We start from the raw sequence: 19025 nt of genomic DNA, 5'->3' as shown, positions 1-19025 counted from the left end.
TCGTCCAAGTTCATGTGATTATGACAGGATTCAGTTCCTTGCAGTTGTAGGATTAAGGTTCCCATTTTCTTTCTGGCTACCATCCAGAGGCTGCTCTCAGCCCCTAGAGGCTGTCCTCATTCCTTGGCACATTGATCCCTCCACCTTCCAAGCCAGTGACAGAGAATCTGCCTTATATTGAGTACCCCCTGACTCCATAAATGTCTTTCCAGAAAGAGCCCAGTCCCTTTTAAGGGTTCATCTGATTAGCCGAGGCCCATTGATGATAACCAACCTTAAAATTCAGTTGAATTATGACCTTAATTACATCTATCCAGTGCTTTCACAGCCACAAGTAGATTAGTGTTTGACTAAGTGGAAGAAGATGTGTGAATAACCAGGGATCAGGACTCTTGGCTGCCATCTCAGCAGTCCACCTACCAGAGAAAGCGATTCTTTTATGCTCCCAATTTTAAGGTGAGATATGAAGAAGAGAAACATCTTTGACATAGGGAGAATGATTCAAGTTTACTTTTTTTTTAGGATTTTATTTATTCATTTGAGACAGAGAGAACATGAGCATGGTAGGAGGGGCAGCAGTGAGGAGGCAGAGAGGGAGAGGGAGAAGGGGGAGAGAGTTCTGACATGGGACCCTATCCCAGGACCTGGAGATGATGACTTGAGCCAAAGGCAGATGCTTAACAATATGAACTACCCAGGTGTCCCTGATTCAAGTTTTCTAAAACTTGGGGAGATTCACCTCACTTGCCTCTTCCCTGTCCATGGATGAGAAGGCCTCTTATCTTGAGGTGGCAAGAAATGAGGCTAGAATAGTACCTAAAGGTCACAGTGGCTATAGAAGCTACATATAAATCACATCTACCTCTCCTTAGGGATACACCATGGAACCTGAATTGAAAAATCTTTCTCTGGTACTATAGAGACAGCCCTCAAAGGAATCTAATGCCACCAGGCTGAAAAGTGAGTTCTCCATAGGATCCAGGCAGCAGGATCCAGACATCATGTCAGGTGCTCTGGTCCCTTAAAGAGGGAGGACAGGTAGGGAAAGGGAAGGAACTTGACAGGGGCCCTTTGTTGTCACTGATCTGACCTGAGACTGAAAGACAGGGAAGAGCTGCAGAGCAACTCAAACACCTTTAGACTATCCACCTTTACTCCCTTTTCTCCTGGTTTCACCACTCATTTTATGTAAACCAATGGGTCTCTCCTATAAGAGGAACTGACAGGCCTGTGCCTCACATGAAAGAGTTAGATCTGACTCTGGGGCTCAGGTGCAGGAGGAAAGAGGGGTGTGGGGGTGGCCTTCATGGAAGAAAACAAGGCCTTGGGCATTGAGTAACAGCTGAGACTAGCAAGCCTCATTGTCCAGCATTCCAAGTAGTCTAGCAACATGCTGGCCTCTGCTGCAGAAAGAGAACAGAGGATCCCCTGGTAGAATGAATGGAATCTGATTTCAATTACGTCCAGTATAGTCACCCTCTTCAGGCAGAGAGGCCAGAACACCTGGTGCAGCTTGGGCCACTGTGACTGCAGGGACAGCACATTACCTGGGTCCTAGAGTCAAGTGTGAATGCAGCTTCTTTGCCTTAAGCTGGTATCATATATATCTAGAGGAGGAGGATGTGAAAATATCAGCAAAGTTCTCATTAGCACTATGCAGAAAAGGGGGAGTGATTTCATGTTGATGGACTCTCCCCACAGTCTCTACACATATTGATTTTGCTTGTAATGAATTTGCTTAGGTCCACGAGTCATCACCCCAGTGAGATCTGAGTCATTGGTGGGAGAGTCGAGGTGACAGAGTGCACTGCACTGATTGCACCAGCACCAATTGCTTTGTCCCCGTACCTTTCAGAAAAGCCCATGGATTCATCTGTATAAAATTTATTTAGATTCTTTTCTTTTTTATCAATAGCATGAGTAGGGCATGACGAATGAGACAACTGCCCCAGAGAATAGTCTAGATTCACAGCATTATTCCATAGAACTTTCTGAGATGATGGAAATGTTCTGTCTGTATTGCTGAGCACTTGAATGTGGCCAGTCAGACTAAGGAATTAGATTCTTAATTTTCTTTAATTTTAATTAATTTAAATTAAAGTAGCCACATGTGGCCAGTAGTTAGTGTGTTGGACAGTGTATATCTAGAAGGAGCTCAGAAAGGTAAGTACTGTGATAGACAAAAAACAAGTTAACTAAAAGAGAGCTGATGTAGCACAGGGAACTCTGGGTTAGGAATAGAAACCCCCGGGGCACCTGGGTGGCTCAGTGGTTGTGCATCTGCCTTTGGCTCAGGTTGTGATCCTGGGGTCCTGGGATGGAATCCCACATTGGGCTCCCCATGGGGAGCCTGCTTCTCCCTCTTTCAATATCTCTACCTCTGTGTGTTTCTCATGAATAAATAAATAAATAGATAAATAAATAAATAAATAAATAAATAAATAAATAAATAAATAAATAATCTTTTTTAAAAAAGGGATAAGGGATGCCTGGGTGGCTCAGCAGTCGAGCGTCTGCCTTCAGCCCAGGGCGTGATCCTGGAGTCCTGGGATTGAGTCCCACATCAGGCTCCCTGCATAAAGCCTGCTTTTCCCTCTGCCTGTGTCTCTGCCTCTCTTTCTGTGTGTCTCTCATAAATAAATAAAATCTTTAAAAAAAAAAAAAAAAGGAATAAAACCCCAGGGTTTTACTCTTAGCTCTGCCACTAGGTGACCTCACTCTTTCTGGCCTCCACATCCCCATCTTTGACTTGAAAGGGTGGATTAATGTCAGAAGTCCCAAAATGGTAGCTAAGGACTGAATTTAACTTTGAAATACAGATGAGTTCCAGGAAAATTTTTAAATATTACACAGTTGCCTTCTAGGGTTCTGTGTATGTGTGTGTGCACATGCATGTGTATGGCAAAGCCAGGAAGGCCAGTAGTCATTTACTCTGGTTCACCAGAGTTTCTGCCATTCACCTACACACACACACACACACACACACACACACACACATGCACGCATGCACACACCACTGCATTATCTATGTACACCCTGAAGGTATATTGAATCTGTGACCCTTGGATGAGGTGGTTTCTAAAGACCCTTTCTACTTTGTCATGCTGTGAATTTTTAGGCCACTATAATGCTCTAAACCTGTTTCTACTTTGGGCACATGACTAGAGTATGTTCATAGTTTCCTGCCTCTTGTCTTCTGGATCTGATGCTAGTTACTGAAGTTTGGAATCAAGGGTGAGGATGGAAATCAGGGAAGATATAACCCCAGCCCCACTCCTCAGCTCTGCTGTTTGGCTAGAAGTAGGGTTCAGGGCTTCAGAGACCTTGAGGAGGCAGCATGATATAGTAGAAAGAACATAGCCTTTGTAATGAACAGACTTGTTTAGAATATTGGGTTCTCTTTCTTGATAGCTGTGTTTCCTGAGTTTATTCACATGTAAAACAGGGATAGGATTTATTCCTGATCTAAAATCATTGTGGAATTAAATGATGCAATGTGTTCACGAAGTGAGGCATATGGAAGACCCTGGAAAATAGTTACCCTTCTTTTTCTTAGTTGCTTTGGGCATAGGGCTAATTACATCTCTGTCCTCTTTCAGGCTGGAATGGGGAACTACATGGTCTTTCAGTTCCTGAGCTCAAGGCCAGAAACTGCTAGTGATGAGAAAGATGGGGTCTACCTTTAGAAACTGTACCAAGGGAATAGACCCAGGAGGCACTGCCAGTCTATGGAACCCTTGCTGACATGGGTTCACCAGATGATATTTTGGGGGCCAAGCCTCTAAATCTGGTAGTAGATGGGCCCATACCTTCCATCCCATGCCCTTGATGGAAGGTGGGAGGTGGGAGTTGACAGCATGTGTGCATATCTCTTTATCACAGAATGTGCAAGCCCTACAGAAATGGTGGCTAAACAGTGTCATCTTGCACTCAGGTTGATTTTCCAGTCTCCCCTGTTACTTTGTCCTGAGTTCTCTGTGCTCCTCTTACACACCACCATTTTCTCTTCCTCTATCCTAGTTGTTGATCCAACATGTGATCCATTTTTGCATTAACTTACTGAGTTGCACTATGACTGGAGTTTGCAGGACTTATTTTTCTAATTAGAGCTGCAAATCAGTTCCAGAAAAGTATCTTTTTCTATAGGACCCAGAAACATATCAGCAACAGATTTTGTTGTAATTATCCATTTAAATTGAGCAATAAACTTATCTCTTTGTTTTATTTATTTATTTATTTATTTATTTATTTATTTATTTATTTATTATTTTAAAGGGATTAGATATAAAGTGGTTTATGGTTCTCCCTAGTGCAACTGCCTGTGCTAGGCCTCAAAGTTATGACCTTTTCAATTATTTATATTTCTGCCAATATAAATGCTAGGGAAAATAACACAAAGTAAATATCAGGATACCCAGGTACCTCTAAATTGTGCGTGTGCAAGAATGGGGCGGATAGGGTGAGGATGATTCTTAATGTTTAAGTTTGGGATTATTATAGTTTTTAAAAGATGTGATTTCTATCATCCTTTCTCATAGCTGCCTCTTAGTATGGTTCCCATTTTACAGACAGAGTCAGGGATATTCTGTTACTCCCTTGATAATATTGAGGATTTCAGCTCTTTAGCTTCTCAATCTCCCCTTTTCTAAAGAATAAGATCAGTATGTGTGTTATGGCGTATGTTCAACTATGGGCATAATGTCTGACAATTATCTGTATTCAGTAGAAAAAGTAACACGAGGAAATTCCCATTTCTTAAATCCAAGGTGGGACTGAGGAGAAAGCAAGATATGACAGTTTGGGTTTAGTAGGATTTTAGAACGATAAATCATTCATTCAGCCAGTGTTTAAACTGAGCACTTGTCCTTAAGGAGTTTAGATTCTGTGACCAGAGAGAAGGAATATCCTTATTTTCTTAGCTTAGGCAACCTTTCTCACAGGGTAGGTGATTTGTGTGTTTGGCCATTGATAAATGAATCCAAGTTTCCTTTCCTTCCCAATAGCCCGGAAGCTAAAGAAACTGGGGAATCTGAAACTGCAAGAGGAAGGAGAGGCTTCCAATGTCACCAGCCCCACTGAGGAGCCAACCCAGAAGCTGACGGTGTCACACATTGAAGGCTATGAGTGTCAGCCCATCTTTCTGAATGTCCTTGAAGCCATCGAGCCAGGCGTGGTGTGTGCTGGACATGACAACAACCAGCCCGACTCCTTTGCAGCCTTGCTCTCTAGCCTTAATGAATTGGGTGAAAGGCAGCTTGTACATGTGGTCAAGTGGGCCAAGGCCTTGCCGGGTAAGGAAATCAGAAGTGTGGGCATGGGATAAGGGAGAGCGTATTTAGTGAATTGTTCCTATGGGCCCGCACCATGTCTTAACTTATGCAGTCCTCACCATAACCCTATGAAGGGGAGAGATTGGTATAATGCCCACCTTAAAAATAAGGAAGTTCATAAATCAAAGAGAAGAGCAGCATTATAGAGTATCCCATGTCCCTCAAATCAGTACACAGTGATCACGTTTGGATGTTTAAGCCACAGACATAGCACATTTCCCCATAATCAGAGATCACACGGACATACCCTTCTATGCTTTAAGGTACTCTTCTATATGTGCACACACAGGTATACCTGCAAAGATAGTCTTGAGCCTGACTGATATTCTGTCTTCAGTATTACCCTCATACCATGGGAGATCTAAAGAATACAGTATGGTAGAAAGAAAAAGTTGGGAGTCAGAATACTTAGATTCTAGTCTTAGCTCTACTGGTGCCTTATTGTGTGACCCCTTCCCTTTTCTGGGTCTCAGTTTCTTCACCTATACTATGTGAGGAATAGTTGGGCCTAAATTGATGGTTGTCAAATTTTGCCTCAAGAAACTCTTTTAGTGCTCTTTAAAACTGCCTTGGGAATTATAGTGGGAAGAAATATTAGGTGATAATGAAAGAAATACAAAGTGTTTGTCTAACTTCTGCTTGGTTACTTCCAGTAATAGAGAACTCAGTCTCTCCCTAAGGCTATCTGTTGTTTGAACAAGTTGCATTATTAGAATATTAGAGCTTGAGGAAGCCTTAGAGCTCCTCTCTCCAAGGATTCACAAACTTTCCTTGAGTAGCCAAAGTCTTTATTTCTTAAAAACATTGTATACAGATCCAAGTGGAGCTGGTTGATTTAAAGCCAGTACCTCTAAAAAAAAAAAAAAATTAAGCCAGTACCTCTCCCTCACTACCCTGAGAGAAGCCTTGGGTCACTCTTCCAGAATCTTAGGGCTTCAAAGAACACAGTTTGGAGACAAGTGAAGCATAAACTCTATAAGGGTTGCCTTAATCCTAAAATTCTGTGACTCAAAGATTCTTTTGGAACATCAGCAACCTAAACCTGTTACAGAGTTAAAGATTAACCTGCCTTCTAAGAATTGCTGCCATTCAGATGGAAATTGATAGTGAACAGAGCAGTTTCATTTGTATTACTTGATTTGATCTTCATAACAGTACTATAAAGTAGGGATTCTTTTTCCTATTTAAGAGAGAAATACACTCAGGCTCTAAGAAGTGATGTACTTGGCTACAGTTACATTGTCTGAAAGTAGCAGGGGCAGAATTTAAGCCCAGGTCCCCTCCTGATTCCAAATCCCTTCCTCATCCCACTCTACCCATAGTCTGTGTGGTTCCCCTATAGTTCCGGAGCCCTGGGGTTTCCAGTGAGGGGCCAGAGCTTCATCTGAGCCTACCTGGATCATAATATGATCTTGTTGCCTTTAAGACATTGCATGTTGGCTATCAAGCCTTTATTTTTTCTTTCTAACTCAAAAGGCCCAGGCATCCAGCAGACCATCCTAACACCTTCCTTGCTTGAGAAGCTGAGGTTGGTTAGACAATAAGATCACTGGGAAGAAGGCCCACAGACTGGTTGTGTGTGCAGTGTGACAAAACAGAGGGTTCACAGAGGGAAGAAAAACCACAAAAAAGAGAAAGTTGCTTTAATTCTTATCACTTATTCAGCTGGATGTCTTAATGCCATGTGTGAGAATCCGTTTAATCTTCCTAGCTGTTGCTAACCACTTAAATCATCCTATTTTTGAATAGAGAACCTTTTTGTAGATCCGATTCCACTTAATCCTCACAGCAGCCCTGTTAATCATAGGAGCTATGATTTCCATTTCAAATGACAAGGCTCAGAGAGAAGAGGTTAACTAACTCATTCCATTTGGGTTACTTAACAAATGGAGCCAGAATTTGAGCTTACGTTGCCTGGTTTCTAATTTGGTGGTCTTTACAGTAACCTACTGTAAATCATTATGGCAAAGTTTGCATGCCTGGGGGTCACTGGCTTTCCTCAGCCCATCACCCAAACCGAGAAACCCTCTTTCTATATTAACAAGTCTGCAAATCAGTATCAGTTCACCATCTAGCTCATCAGAGGAGATGATCTCTGACCCTGAGTCATTTAAAATGGTAGCTTCAAAAGAAAGCCAGTTGCCACATTCATAAGAACTGTTTTTCATATCATCAGTAATTACCTACTAGTTCACGTTATTTGCTCATTCAGCAGATTGACTGCCTGTCCTTTGCAAGCCACTATGCTAGACATCTACTTAAATAAATTTTGTCAGAAGTTTTCTGTGATGGTTATGATATATGTAAATCACCTAGGATAGTACCTGGACATTAATAAATAATAACTACCACTTGAGGGTGTATGAGTAGATTATATACAGTGTATTTATAATCAGATGCTTCTGATTTGGAATCTTAGCTATATACTACTAGTTGTGCAATCTTGAGCAAATCACATGTCTACACGTACTTCTGTTTTTTACATTTGCAGAGGTGGTAGAACAATCAGTAACTTGCTAATTGTTAGTAACATTGAGATTATATAGAAAGAGGACACAATAGTAGATGCTGTGTAAATGATGGGTCATTATTATGAGGCTTGAATGCTAAGCCACTGCTCTCACTAAAATCAGTTTAAGCTGCCACCAGCCTTGCCTAGAAGCTCATGCATGGATCCCAAGGATGATTTATCTTATTTGAAGACCTTAGCTGTCTGATGCACTATAACACTAAAGGATTTCTCTACTGGCCTTTCTTTGGACGTGTGCTCCAGACTAGATATGAGACTACAGGTTTCCACTGCAGATTGCTAAGAAATTATAGTTGACTACATTTTATTGAGAAAACAGAATCTCAGTGAAACTTTCTCTGCTCCCTAACCTGTTTGGTGTGTTTCAGAACCTGACGATGACTCCTCTTTATTTCTCCAGAACAGTAGTAAGTAGGTGTTAAGTGAAGATGTGCTAAAGGAAACTTGGAGGCTGGGGCTACTGTCCTCAAGTCATCCCTTAGTTAATAGTCATGCTATCTGGGCAGGCGACTTCAAAGGCTGAGCATTAGAAAACAGAGTTAGGTATTGTAATCATATTAGACCTGTAGGAAAATTAGCCTGCTATGTTGCTGATGTGTACACAGTAATTAGGATTGAGCACAAAGGAGGTCTCACTAAGGACCATTAGTATTATTACAACTAGTATTACAACCAAACTAAGCTTTCCCTTTTTTCTCTTCTTTGTTAGTTCCTTGGCATCTCAAGGAGGGAAAAAAATCATCAGTACTGACGACTTCTTTGGTACCTGTATAGTTTAATCCCTGTTCTCCCTACGCACCCTCATATTCACACACTAAGCAGCCAAGTCTTTCCTTGCTTCTGCTTCAGAGGTTCAGGTTTCAAGCTCCCAGGCCTTTTCTCCAAGAGGTGTTCTATGCTTGGTCCCTGCATTTGTGTCCTACCGGGAAGAGTCAGTACCAGGAGGTCTGTGCTACAGAATGACTTTTGGCAGGAGATACTCTGGGGTCTGAGACTTAAGCTAGTTTGTCAGCATATCACTACAGTGAAGAAGGGAGGCACAGGTCTGAGAGCTAAGATTGCAGCCAATTCATTGAGCTGCAGTGCTGGTGATATGGGGACTCTGTGGTCCCTGATGTCTAATAAGCTTGGGACCTAAAAGAAAAGAAGGAGGAAATAGAGTTTTAGGGTAGGCAAGAACCAAACCAGCAGAACAACGTGTCTAGATAGTGTAGACTTCAGACCTGGGCCTGTGGCTAAGAAACACTCAGGACCTTGGTAGTGCTTGAGCTGTGTTCTTCAGCAGTAGAGTGGAAAAAGCTCTGAAGTAGAGAATCAGAACACCTAGGTTCTAGTCCCAATTCAGCCACATATAGACTGTGTGACCTTGGGGAAGTCAGTGAACTTATCTGCCCCTCGGATTCTTTGTTGGCAAAATGGATGTCACATTGTCTATCCTCTTGGGTTATTGTGAGAGTTAAATTAGGTCATCAAAAGGAATGTTAGAAGCTTTACCTAAATTCATGAAAACATTTCTAACGAGATATAGCAAAGCAAAGTTTCAGATAATTCTGGATCTTTTGGAGAAAGGAGAAATGGGATACTGTTAAGAGATGAGCTCTGAGGTGATGCTCCAAACATTCAGCTGCCTCAAAACCTCCAGAAAAATATAGCTACATCTGTTCTACCTGTGTGGTATTGTGGAAGTAGCATCTGGGAACCTCTGTTCTCTGAGACTAAGGGAGATAATTTGGATATCATCTAATTATAATTTTATAAAATGAAAAAAACTGGGGGTTCTTATTCCATTTGATTTAATAAATATATCAAATTAATAAATATTATAAATACTGAATTAATATTTCAAAGATGTGTACTCAAATATCTGAACTGTGCTATGTACTAGGGAGGAAAAGTTAACAGAAGGGATGGTTCCTGTCTTCGGGAATCGACAAGTCTTATGGAGGAGACAGATGTGTACATAAGTAAACCCCAGTACTGTGTAATGAGTGCTATAATTGGGTAGGGCTATACAAAGTTCAGTAAGAAGGTAAAGGAAGAATCTTTAAATCTTCTGCTTAGATGAGTTGGTAAAGGCTTCACAGAGAAAGGTGCTTTTCAGTGAATATTGGAAAGATGAATTGGTATTTATCAGATGGAAAGCCTGAGGAGGGAGGAATGCATTCTAGGCAAAGGCAACTGCCTGTGTAGAGATAGCAGAGTTATAGAGGCATGAGAAAGTATGGTGTATTCAGCAAACTAAGTATTTCAAAACAATTAGAACCAAAAATCTGAGAAGTAGCAAGAAATTAGTCTAAGAAGGCAGGTCATAAAGAACTTGTTTGTGTATAATAATGGCAGTAGGGCAGAATTGGCAGAGTAGGAAGCTAGCAGAGCTTGGTTATTTGTTGAATGGAAAATAATGAACAGGAAGTTAGAGTCAGAAAGAGAATCAGAGAAAAGAGAGAGAGCCCAAAGGTGGTGTAGAGAAGTCAGTGGCTATCAAAGGCATTCCAACGTATGCTGATATGTAATAAAATCCATTTCACAGTGTTGTCAGAAGGGACAAATAAGATTATAGCTAGAAAAGGTCTTTGTAAAGTGCAAAGTGCTGTTCACATAGAAGAAATTATTATTACACTGCATCTTCAGGAAGGCCCAGTAATCAAGAGCCTGTGCTCTTTGGAGTCAGACTACTTGGCTTTAGAATGTGGTCTGCCAATTACTAGCCTTATGATCTTGGACAAGTTACTTAACCTTTCTGTAATTCACTTTTACAGATTCACAGAATGGGGTTACTAATTGTACCTACTTTTTATTGGATTGTTGGGAAGATTAAATGAGTTAATATAAGTGATATACTTGTTAAAGAGTTATTCATTATAAGCAGTCAGTGTTAGATTATTACTCTCCTCCAACTGACAGTACCATCTTTTGCCTCCCATCATCATCTCATTTAAGTAGTTCACTGAAATAGGAAGAGCAAGGAATATTATCCCCACCATATAGTTTGTTCTTGCCCTGCTCCTCAGCATTAATGGCCCCTGGGGCTCCTCAGGAGCTGCCTGAGTGCCAGTGGTTCTCACCCTAGTGGAGGTCTGGGACTTCATTCAGCTCATCAATTGCTCAGTCTGACCACTGCCTGTACCTCATCTTCAGGCTTCCGCAACCTGCACGTGGATGACCAGATGGCAGTCATTCAGTACTCCTGGATGGGGCTCATGGTGTTTGCCATGGGCTGGCGATCCTTCACCAATGTCAACTCCAGGATGCTCTACTTCGCCCCTGACCTGGTTTTCAATGAGTAAGTACTCATGGGCCCAGAACTCACATAAACATAACCCCTGGCCAGACCTGACTGGGGGTGGTGATGGTAATGGGAGCAACAGTGGGGGGTAGCCCATTTGACCTCTAGGCAGTAGAGGCGCCAACCAGACTTCCCAACCTGAGGTGGCTTTGGCCTGCTGAAAGGCCACCTGGTGGGAAGCAATGGGGGATTGGTGTTGAGCCATTCCTTTCTCACCCAAGACCTAGTATTTTAGCCAATTTCTGACCTGCCTTGTAGATTATCTCAACGTCATGTCAGGGTCCCTTTCCTTCACTCCAAGCAATGTAGGGAATGGACAAAGAGACTCGCTATGAAAGTTGAAGTTCCCGTGGTCCCTTTGCTACCACTGAAGGCTACTGCCAATCACAGTTTGTAGTAGCTCCTCTGTGCCAAGACTATAGGAGATAGTTTCTAAATCCATTCTCGTTGAGCCCTCAGAATTAAGCTCAACAGGGACACCTGGGTGGCTCAGCGATTGGGCGTCTGCCTTCATCTCAGGGCGTGATCCTGAGATCAAGTCCCACATCGGGCTCCTTGCATGGAGCCTGCTTCTCCCTCTGCCTGTGTCTCTGTCTCTCTCTCATTGTCTCTCATGCATAAATAAATAAAATCTTTAAAAAAAAGAAAAAAAAAGAATTAAGCTCAACAAAACAAAGTGACTCACCCAAGGCATGTTGGTGACAAAATTCAAAGTATGTCTGTATAACTCTCAGCTCTTATACTGCCTCATGGTGGTAAGTGACAGGGAGGAGCAGCTCTACCACTCTCTGGCCATGTGACATTGGCCCAGCCACTTCCTTTCTCTTTAAAAAAAGGTTTAAGTGGTGCCTAGGTGACTCATTTGGTTAAGCATCCAACTCAAAAACAGAGGATCATAGGGGAGGGGAGGGAAAAATAAAATGAGATGAAATCAGAGAGGATGACAAACTGTGAGAGACTCTTAACTACAAGAAACAGACTGAGGCGGGCAGCCCGGGTGGCTCAGCGGTTTAGTGCCACCTTCAGCCCAGGGTGTGGTCCTGGAGACCCGGATGGAGTCCCATGTCAGGCTCCCTGCATGGAGCCTGCTTCTCCCTCTCCCTGTCTCTCTGTCTCTCTGTCTTTCTGTCTCTGTGTATGTGTGTGTGTGTGTGTGTGTGTGTGTGTGTGTGTGTGTCTCATAAATAAATAAATAAAGTCTTTAAAAAAAAAGAAACAGACTGAGGGTTACTGGAGAGGAGGTGGGTAGGGGGATGGGGTAATTGGATGGTGGGCATTAAGAAGGATACGTGATGTAATGAACACTGGTTGTTATATGCATCTGATGAATCGCCTCCCTCTACCTCTGAAACTAGTAATATATTATATGTTAATTAAATTTAAATAAAATTTAATAAATAAATAAAAATACTAAAAAGAGATTTGATTTATGCTTGCCTGCCCACCAGCTCTATTTATACTTCATGAATTTGGCCAAGGGCTGAGATTCGGGAATTACACTTTTCTCAACTAAAATCTCTGTTCTATAATTTCCTGTGGTTTATAGGAAAAATTCTCTAGTGGTGAAGGACCACTATCTATGGGCAAGACTTGACTTCTCTGACCTTCAATTTCACGGTCTGTTAATAAAATACAACTTTCTTAAATGGTTTGTTATGATGACTAAAATGAAAGCTACTGGATGTGAAATGCTTGTCCCATAATAGGCAAGAAATAAAAAAGAAGTACCTTTCTGATACTCTTTCCCTAATAGTGATAATTTTCTCTATGCTTGCTGTTTGAGGTCCCCTGATAGCATTGTGAGTGGAGCTGCCCAAAAAATTCTCCCCAAGGACCTGGAGCCAGTCTCACCACAGAGAATCCTTTTGGTCAGGGCAGGAATTGACCTTCCTTCCCCTCCAGCCCTCTAACCCAGAAGAGCCTTAAAATAAAATGTACAGGCTACTGGTTCCTTCCAGTACAGCAGGGCCATATGGGGGAAAATGAGTATCCCCAGCTGCCCTCTTCCAACCCAGCTAACTCGGTAGCCAGGAGCTAAGAATAACCATTGGGCTTTTGGCACAACTTGCTTTATAGCTTCCAGATTTCCAAAGAGTTACCTATGATGCCATCTTCTGGGGTAGTAGGCCTCTAAAAGCCCTCTTTGTGTGTAACTCTCACTCCTACCCCCTACCCTCCAGTGATTGAATTAACATCCTGCACCACCCTTCCCATCCAGAGCCCTAAGACCCTTGAATCTTTGCAAGGTGTTGATTGTTTTCTAAATCCTCATTTCCTTTTCCACCTCGATATGAGTAATTGGGCACTCCTTAGCTTTCTGGCCCACTCCCACGTATCTCTTCAGAAGGCACCACAGGATGGGGTGCCAGGGTGGTTCAGTGGTTGAACGTCTACCTTTGGCTCAGGTCCTGATCCCAGGATCCTGGGACTGAGTCCCATATCAGGCTCCCCAGAGGGAGCCTGCTTCTCCCTCTGCCTATATCTCTGCCCCTCTCTCTGTGTCTCTCATGAATAAATAAATAAAATCTTTAAAAAAAAAGAAAGCACCACAAGACTCCTAACATGGGCAGGGTCCTAGACCAATCAAGCCCCAGAGCTCCTGAAACAACAGTGCTCCCGTTCCTCTTGTAGGAACCACTATGGTAGAGCTCTTCAAGTCTCTAGAAACATCTAAACCAGTATTTCTCAACAGGAATGCTGGTGACATTTTCAGAGGAATAATTCTTCATTGTGTAGGATGTTCTTGCATATGGGAATATGTTTATATTCAACAGGCCTGGCACCTGCCAACTAAATACCAAATAGGATCACAGTCACTGTAATAGTCCAAGTTTTTCCCACATACATCTAGTGCTCCCTAGGGAGGTAGTCCCCTCCAGTTGAAAGCCACTAATTGTGGCCAGCCTACTCAAGATACTCATAGGGAAGCTGAAGCCCAAAAGGAGAGAGAAGGACTCTGAGCCAACCCATTTCCTGATCTCTTTGACATCAGGCCTGTCATCAGGCCTGCTTTCCTCTCTCCTCGTCAACATCTTTGGGGAGAACTCATGTTGTGAGGGTAATAGGTGGGACCCCAGCTATGTGACCCTGAATAAATTACCTAATGTCTCTGAACCTCAGTCTTCGGGTCTGTAGAATGATGAGTAGCATTATAATGGCACCTTCCTACTTGTCATTTATTGAACACTCACCATATGCCAAGCACTGTGCTTGGTGTTTTGCAATGTTCATCTCTTCTTTTACCACTCTCCTTTATTCTCACCTACCTCTGCTCTCTTCCTGAATTCCACTCCTGCTCCTTGTTTTATTTATTTTTTTTTTATTTATGATAGTCACAGAGAGAGAGAGAGAGAGGCAGAGACACAGGCAGAGGGAGAAGCAGGCTCCATGCACCGGGAGCCTGATGTGGGATTCGATCCCGGGTCTCCAGGATCGCGCCCTGGGCCAAAGGCAGGCGCCAAACCGCTGCGCCACCCAGGGATCCCTTCCTGCTCCTTGTTTTCTACCTTCCACTCTCTTCTCTCTTTCCACTAACTCTCTCCCTACTCTTTTTGTCCTTTCTCCTTCTTGTTCCCTTCCCCTCTGAATTCCTTCCCTTGCTTTTCCTCCTCTCTTTCTTTTTTTCCCACATTTCTCTGTCCCTGGGACTTGCAGGAGTATTAGATCAATCCTCCATATTAGGGCTGTGATTTCAACTGTAAAAATACTGCAGTGTTATCACCAACAGAGGCTTGCAAGTACAGTATAGACTGGAGCTGAATCAGGTCCCAGGGTCAGCAGATCTTATTCAAAAATTCTCTAGGGTGAAGGACCTTGGAGCAACACTGCTTTGGTCAGTTGACTTGTGATACTGTTTAAATACTTCCTCTTTCTAGCTGGTCTCCAACCTGAATTGAATATACCATCTGCCCGCCTTCCCTTTTTCTCCAGGCCAGCCAAGATCTCTCTAAGATAGGATGCTGACCTTCCACCCAACCAGTACCAGGCCTTCTTAGCCTATGGAACAGGGGAACAGGCTAGTGGCTTGGGGACCAAAATGTCAAACCACAGCCTTCAAGCCTACTGCTCTAGGAGGTCTTTCTCCTCACCACTTCAGTGGATGTCAAATTCCCTTTCCTTTCTCCACAAGATATAAAATCAGTTTTTGTAGGTCTTTTTCTTTCTCTCATTCTCTCTCTCTCTCTCTCTCTCTCTCTCTCTCACACACACACACACACACACACACACACACACACACACATACACACGATTTCTGAAGTGCTGAAAACCAGGAAGGCCAACTAGCAGGAAGATGCTGTTATCTTCATAGAGGCTTGCCATGGCCAGTGATAAGACAGAAAGATTGTTCCCCCCTGAGAAACTGCTCAAACCTTGGCCATTTCCCTTTATAATTTATAGGTGCTAATGTGATGATCTGTTGACAAGTCACTGTAACAAAAACAACTCACATGTGTTTACTACTCCTGAACTGTGATAAGAAACCACCAGTATATGAGGAGTACCTCTTCAAGGTACATTTAGATTGGACATTCAGAAATACTTCCTGGCTGATTTGATAAGCATTGGAACTCATTTTGAAGGGACAGTGGGGAATCTTCTTCCCTGGGAGGTTTTTTGTTTTTGTTTTTTTTTTAAGTGACAAAATTTCTAGCAAGGGAAATGACACTTATACCAAAAGACAGGGGAATTGACAGGATAAATTACTGTGGCCAGTTGGGGATCCTGGTGTCCTTATGTTAGGATTTGATTTCTAAAACTTATCTCCTAGAAATACTCCATATTGGGATGCCTGGGAGGCAGGTTCTGGCTTTGGCTGTAGCTGGGATATTAGAACTGTAGTCAGGGAGACCATGTGCCTGGCCCATTGTGTTCATTTGGTTAGGCTTTCCTGTCTCTGTCTCAGGAAATAAGAGGGCACAGGGACCTGGAAATTCCATGTGCTAACCCATATCCTGACCAGGGAAGATGAGTAGTTACCAGGATGTCAGGATTTTGGGAAAAAAGAACAACCTCATTCCTTGTCAATAAAGCACCACCCAGAGAAACTGCTAGCTCTTCTTGGAGAACCTGGGAAGGGGAGGGCAACCAAAGACATTCTCTCACAGCTTATTGTTAAGCCTTTCCTTCTTACTCCTTTCCTTTCTCTGGATGTCTCCTCTTCAGGTACCGCATGCACAAGTCCCGGATGTACAGCCAGTGTGTCCGAATGAGGCACCTCTCTCAAGAATTTGGATGGCTCCAAATCACCCCGCAGGAATTTTTGTGCATGAAGGCGCTGCTGCTATTCAGCATTAGTAAGTGCTTGGAGAGATACAAATAAAATGTCCCTGAGGTCATAGGCACTCAAAGGGGAACCACTTTTACCATTAAAGATTTATCGGGGAGAAGCCAGCTCCTAGGCATTTTCTTTCTTCATTCACCCTCCCTCCTCCATGCTCCCTTAGCATCCTTTTTTCCTACCAGGTATGAATTTCATGACCACAGACTAATTTCTTTGCTAGAACTCAACGTCTATTAGATCCCTACCTACCTCCAGCCTCTCTTTGGAACAAGGCTTTTGGGGCTGGCTGTAGCAGGTCTCTGAAATTTTCCATAGCATCTCCCATAGAAACAGGCAAAGATCACCTTAAATTTATTGCAGAGCAGAAGGTATTGCCTCCTGAAAGGAATGTCCTCTTCTGCCAGTAGTAGGAGTTCCATGTAAGCAACCCAGATAGGGTTTGTTAGGCAGCCAAGTAATCTTTCTTTAATGTCTCTTCTAAACGGAGTGCTGTCTTAGCCCCCATAAGGAAAAAGATAGGCCACATTTGATATTCAAAGCTATATATTTTAATTGTCTAAGTCAGAGCTGGACTGTGACATTGTAAAACCACAGATTCAAAGAAAGGTGTGGATAAGAAGACTAGAAAAAAGAAAGGCTCAGTAAATTGTATTTACTTGATGCCCTTCCAATTGGGTCCAGCTAGCCTTTTGTCTAGAACTTCTTGGCTGACTGAAGGACCCAGGCGTACAGACTTCAACTGACAGGAAACCAAGTAGATGGTTCCCTCCCTGTGGGGGTGGGGGTCAAGTTTGTGGTCAGAAAACTTGGTGCTTTGTCTAATGCTTCTTTGTGGGCATGCTTCTCCTCCCCATTCTGTCTTCATCCCACATCAGTTCCAGTGGATGGGCTGAAAAATCAAAAATTCTTTGATGAACTTCGAATGAACTACATCAAGGAACTTGATCGTATCATTGCTTGCAAGAGAAAAAATCCCACATCCTGCTCAAGGCGCTTCTACCAGCTCACCAAGCTCCTGGACTCTGTGCAACCTGTAAGCAAATGATGGAGGGTGCTTTGTCAGGGAGAAGCAACTTGATAGAGCTAAGTGATCATATACTCTTCTAGGATCTGGCACCTCTTGTTGGGTGGTGCTTCCATTCTCCTCTGAATATGAATGTGGCCCAGGAAGCAAATGCAATGGAGAAGAAAGGAACATGGGTCACAATGCCCCTGGATGTTGTGAAAGAGGTGGAGGAATTGAGAACAGAGCAGTTGGGACTCAGGGAAAGGGCTTAGAGCAGATAAGTTCTCTAGGCAGACAAAACAGACCTAAATGTTTTTCCCCTCTTCCTTGAATCACGTTTGTATGTTTGTACGCGTGTGTGTATGTGTGTGTGTCTGTGTGTCTGTGTGAGAGAGGGAGGAAGAGAATGTAGGTGTGCACATGTGTGCATTCTCATGCACATGCTGGGAAGGAGGAACACACAGTCCTGAGTCAGAGAGCTTGCAGTTGTGTAAGAGATCTCTTGGGAGCCCCCAGTAACTCCCTGGGGACCATTTAGTGTATGCATGCGCAAACACAAACATGTAGAGACAGGGAGGATCGGGGCCAGGGAAGGAGGAAGAAATTAAAGGTGGGGGGAAGAGCCTGACTGAAGCCAACTCCTTGTCAAGCCTGTTTTCTCCCTCTTTATTGCTCCAGATTGCTCGAGAGCTGCATCAGTTCACTTTTGACCTGCTAATCAAGTCCCACATGGTGAGCGTGGACTTTCCAGAAATGATGGCAGAAATCATCTCCGTGCAAGTGCCCAAGATTCTTTCTGGGAAAGTCAAGCCCATCTATTTCCACACACAGTGAAGCTTTAGAAGCCCCTGTCTTCTCACCACCACCACCACCACCCCCGCTCCTCTTTTCAGATATCTTCTGCCTGTTATAACTCTGCACTACTACTCTGCAGTGCCTTGGGGAATTTCCTCTTTTGATGTACAGTCTGTCATGAAGGTGTTCTTGAGTTCTATTTGCTGTACTTTCCCCCCTTCTTTTCCTCCTTTCCTTTTTTTCCTTTTTTTTTTTTTTTTTTTTTTTTTTTTACCTCCCTGTCTGATCCTCCCATGGCACTTTCAGACTCTGCTCCCTGCCATGGCTCTTATCTGTGTTGTGAATGGTGTTGTATTTCTTTAATTCTGTGATGATCCTCATGTGGCCCAGTGTCAAGTTGTGCTTGTTTATAGCACTGCACTGTGTGCCAGCCACACAAACGTTTACTCACCTAATGCCACGGGAAGTTTAGAGAGCTGAGTATCTGGGAAAACAAAAATGAAAACAAACAACCATCCTGAAACCCCAAATCCTGTAGGGTTTCTTTTCCTCTTAAAGAGACAAACACAATTCCCCCAAAGAGGCCAACAGTGTGACTAGAATAAGGTGAAAATCGCAAGCCCATAGGGAGTCACTATTCTCGCGCCCCCCACCCCCAGCTCAGCCTCCCTGGGAGACTTTATTTTCTGCCAATGGCTATTGCCGTTAGAGGGCAGGATGACCCCAGAGATGAGTTAGGAGGGGAGAGACAGATTTAAGAGAGGACTAAGAGGAGAGGTGGATCACCAGTACCTGCC

At 43.1% G+C, this 19025-nt stretch overlaps 1 protein-coding gene across 1 annotated transcript in view; it reads left to right on the top strand.

The window, feature by feature from the left end:
* The window catches only part of AR (androgen receptor), a 186478-nt gene extending 168001 nt beyond the window's left edge, over nt 1–18477 (top strand). Inside the window, exons 4-8 of the mRNA XM_077889678.1 lie at nt 5004–5291; nt 10999–11143; nt 16310–16440; nt 17303–17460; nt 18112–18477. Coding sequence (XP_077745804.1) covers nt 5004–5291; nt 10999–11143; nt 16310–16440; nt 17303–17460; nt 18112–18267 — 878 coding nt within the window. The 3' untranslated portion in view covers nt 18268–18477. The remainder of the gene's footprint in view (nt 1–5003; nt 5292–10998; nt 11144–16309; nt 16441–17302; nt 17461–18111) is intronic.
* Nucleotides 18478–19025: the final 548 nt, after the last annotated feature.

The sequence above is a fragment of the Canis aureus genome, chromosome X (assembly GCF_053574225.1).
Source record: "Canis aureus isolate CA01 chromosome X, VMU_Caureus_v.1.0, whole genome shotgun sequence".
Lineage (NCBI taxonomy): Eukaryota > Metazoa > Chordata > Mammalia > Carnivora > Canidae > Canis > Canis aureus.
The sequence above is the reverse complement of the archived record's forward strand: the minus strand, read 5'-3'. Positions and strand labels throughout refer to the sequence as shown.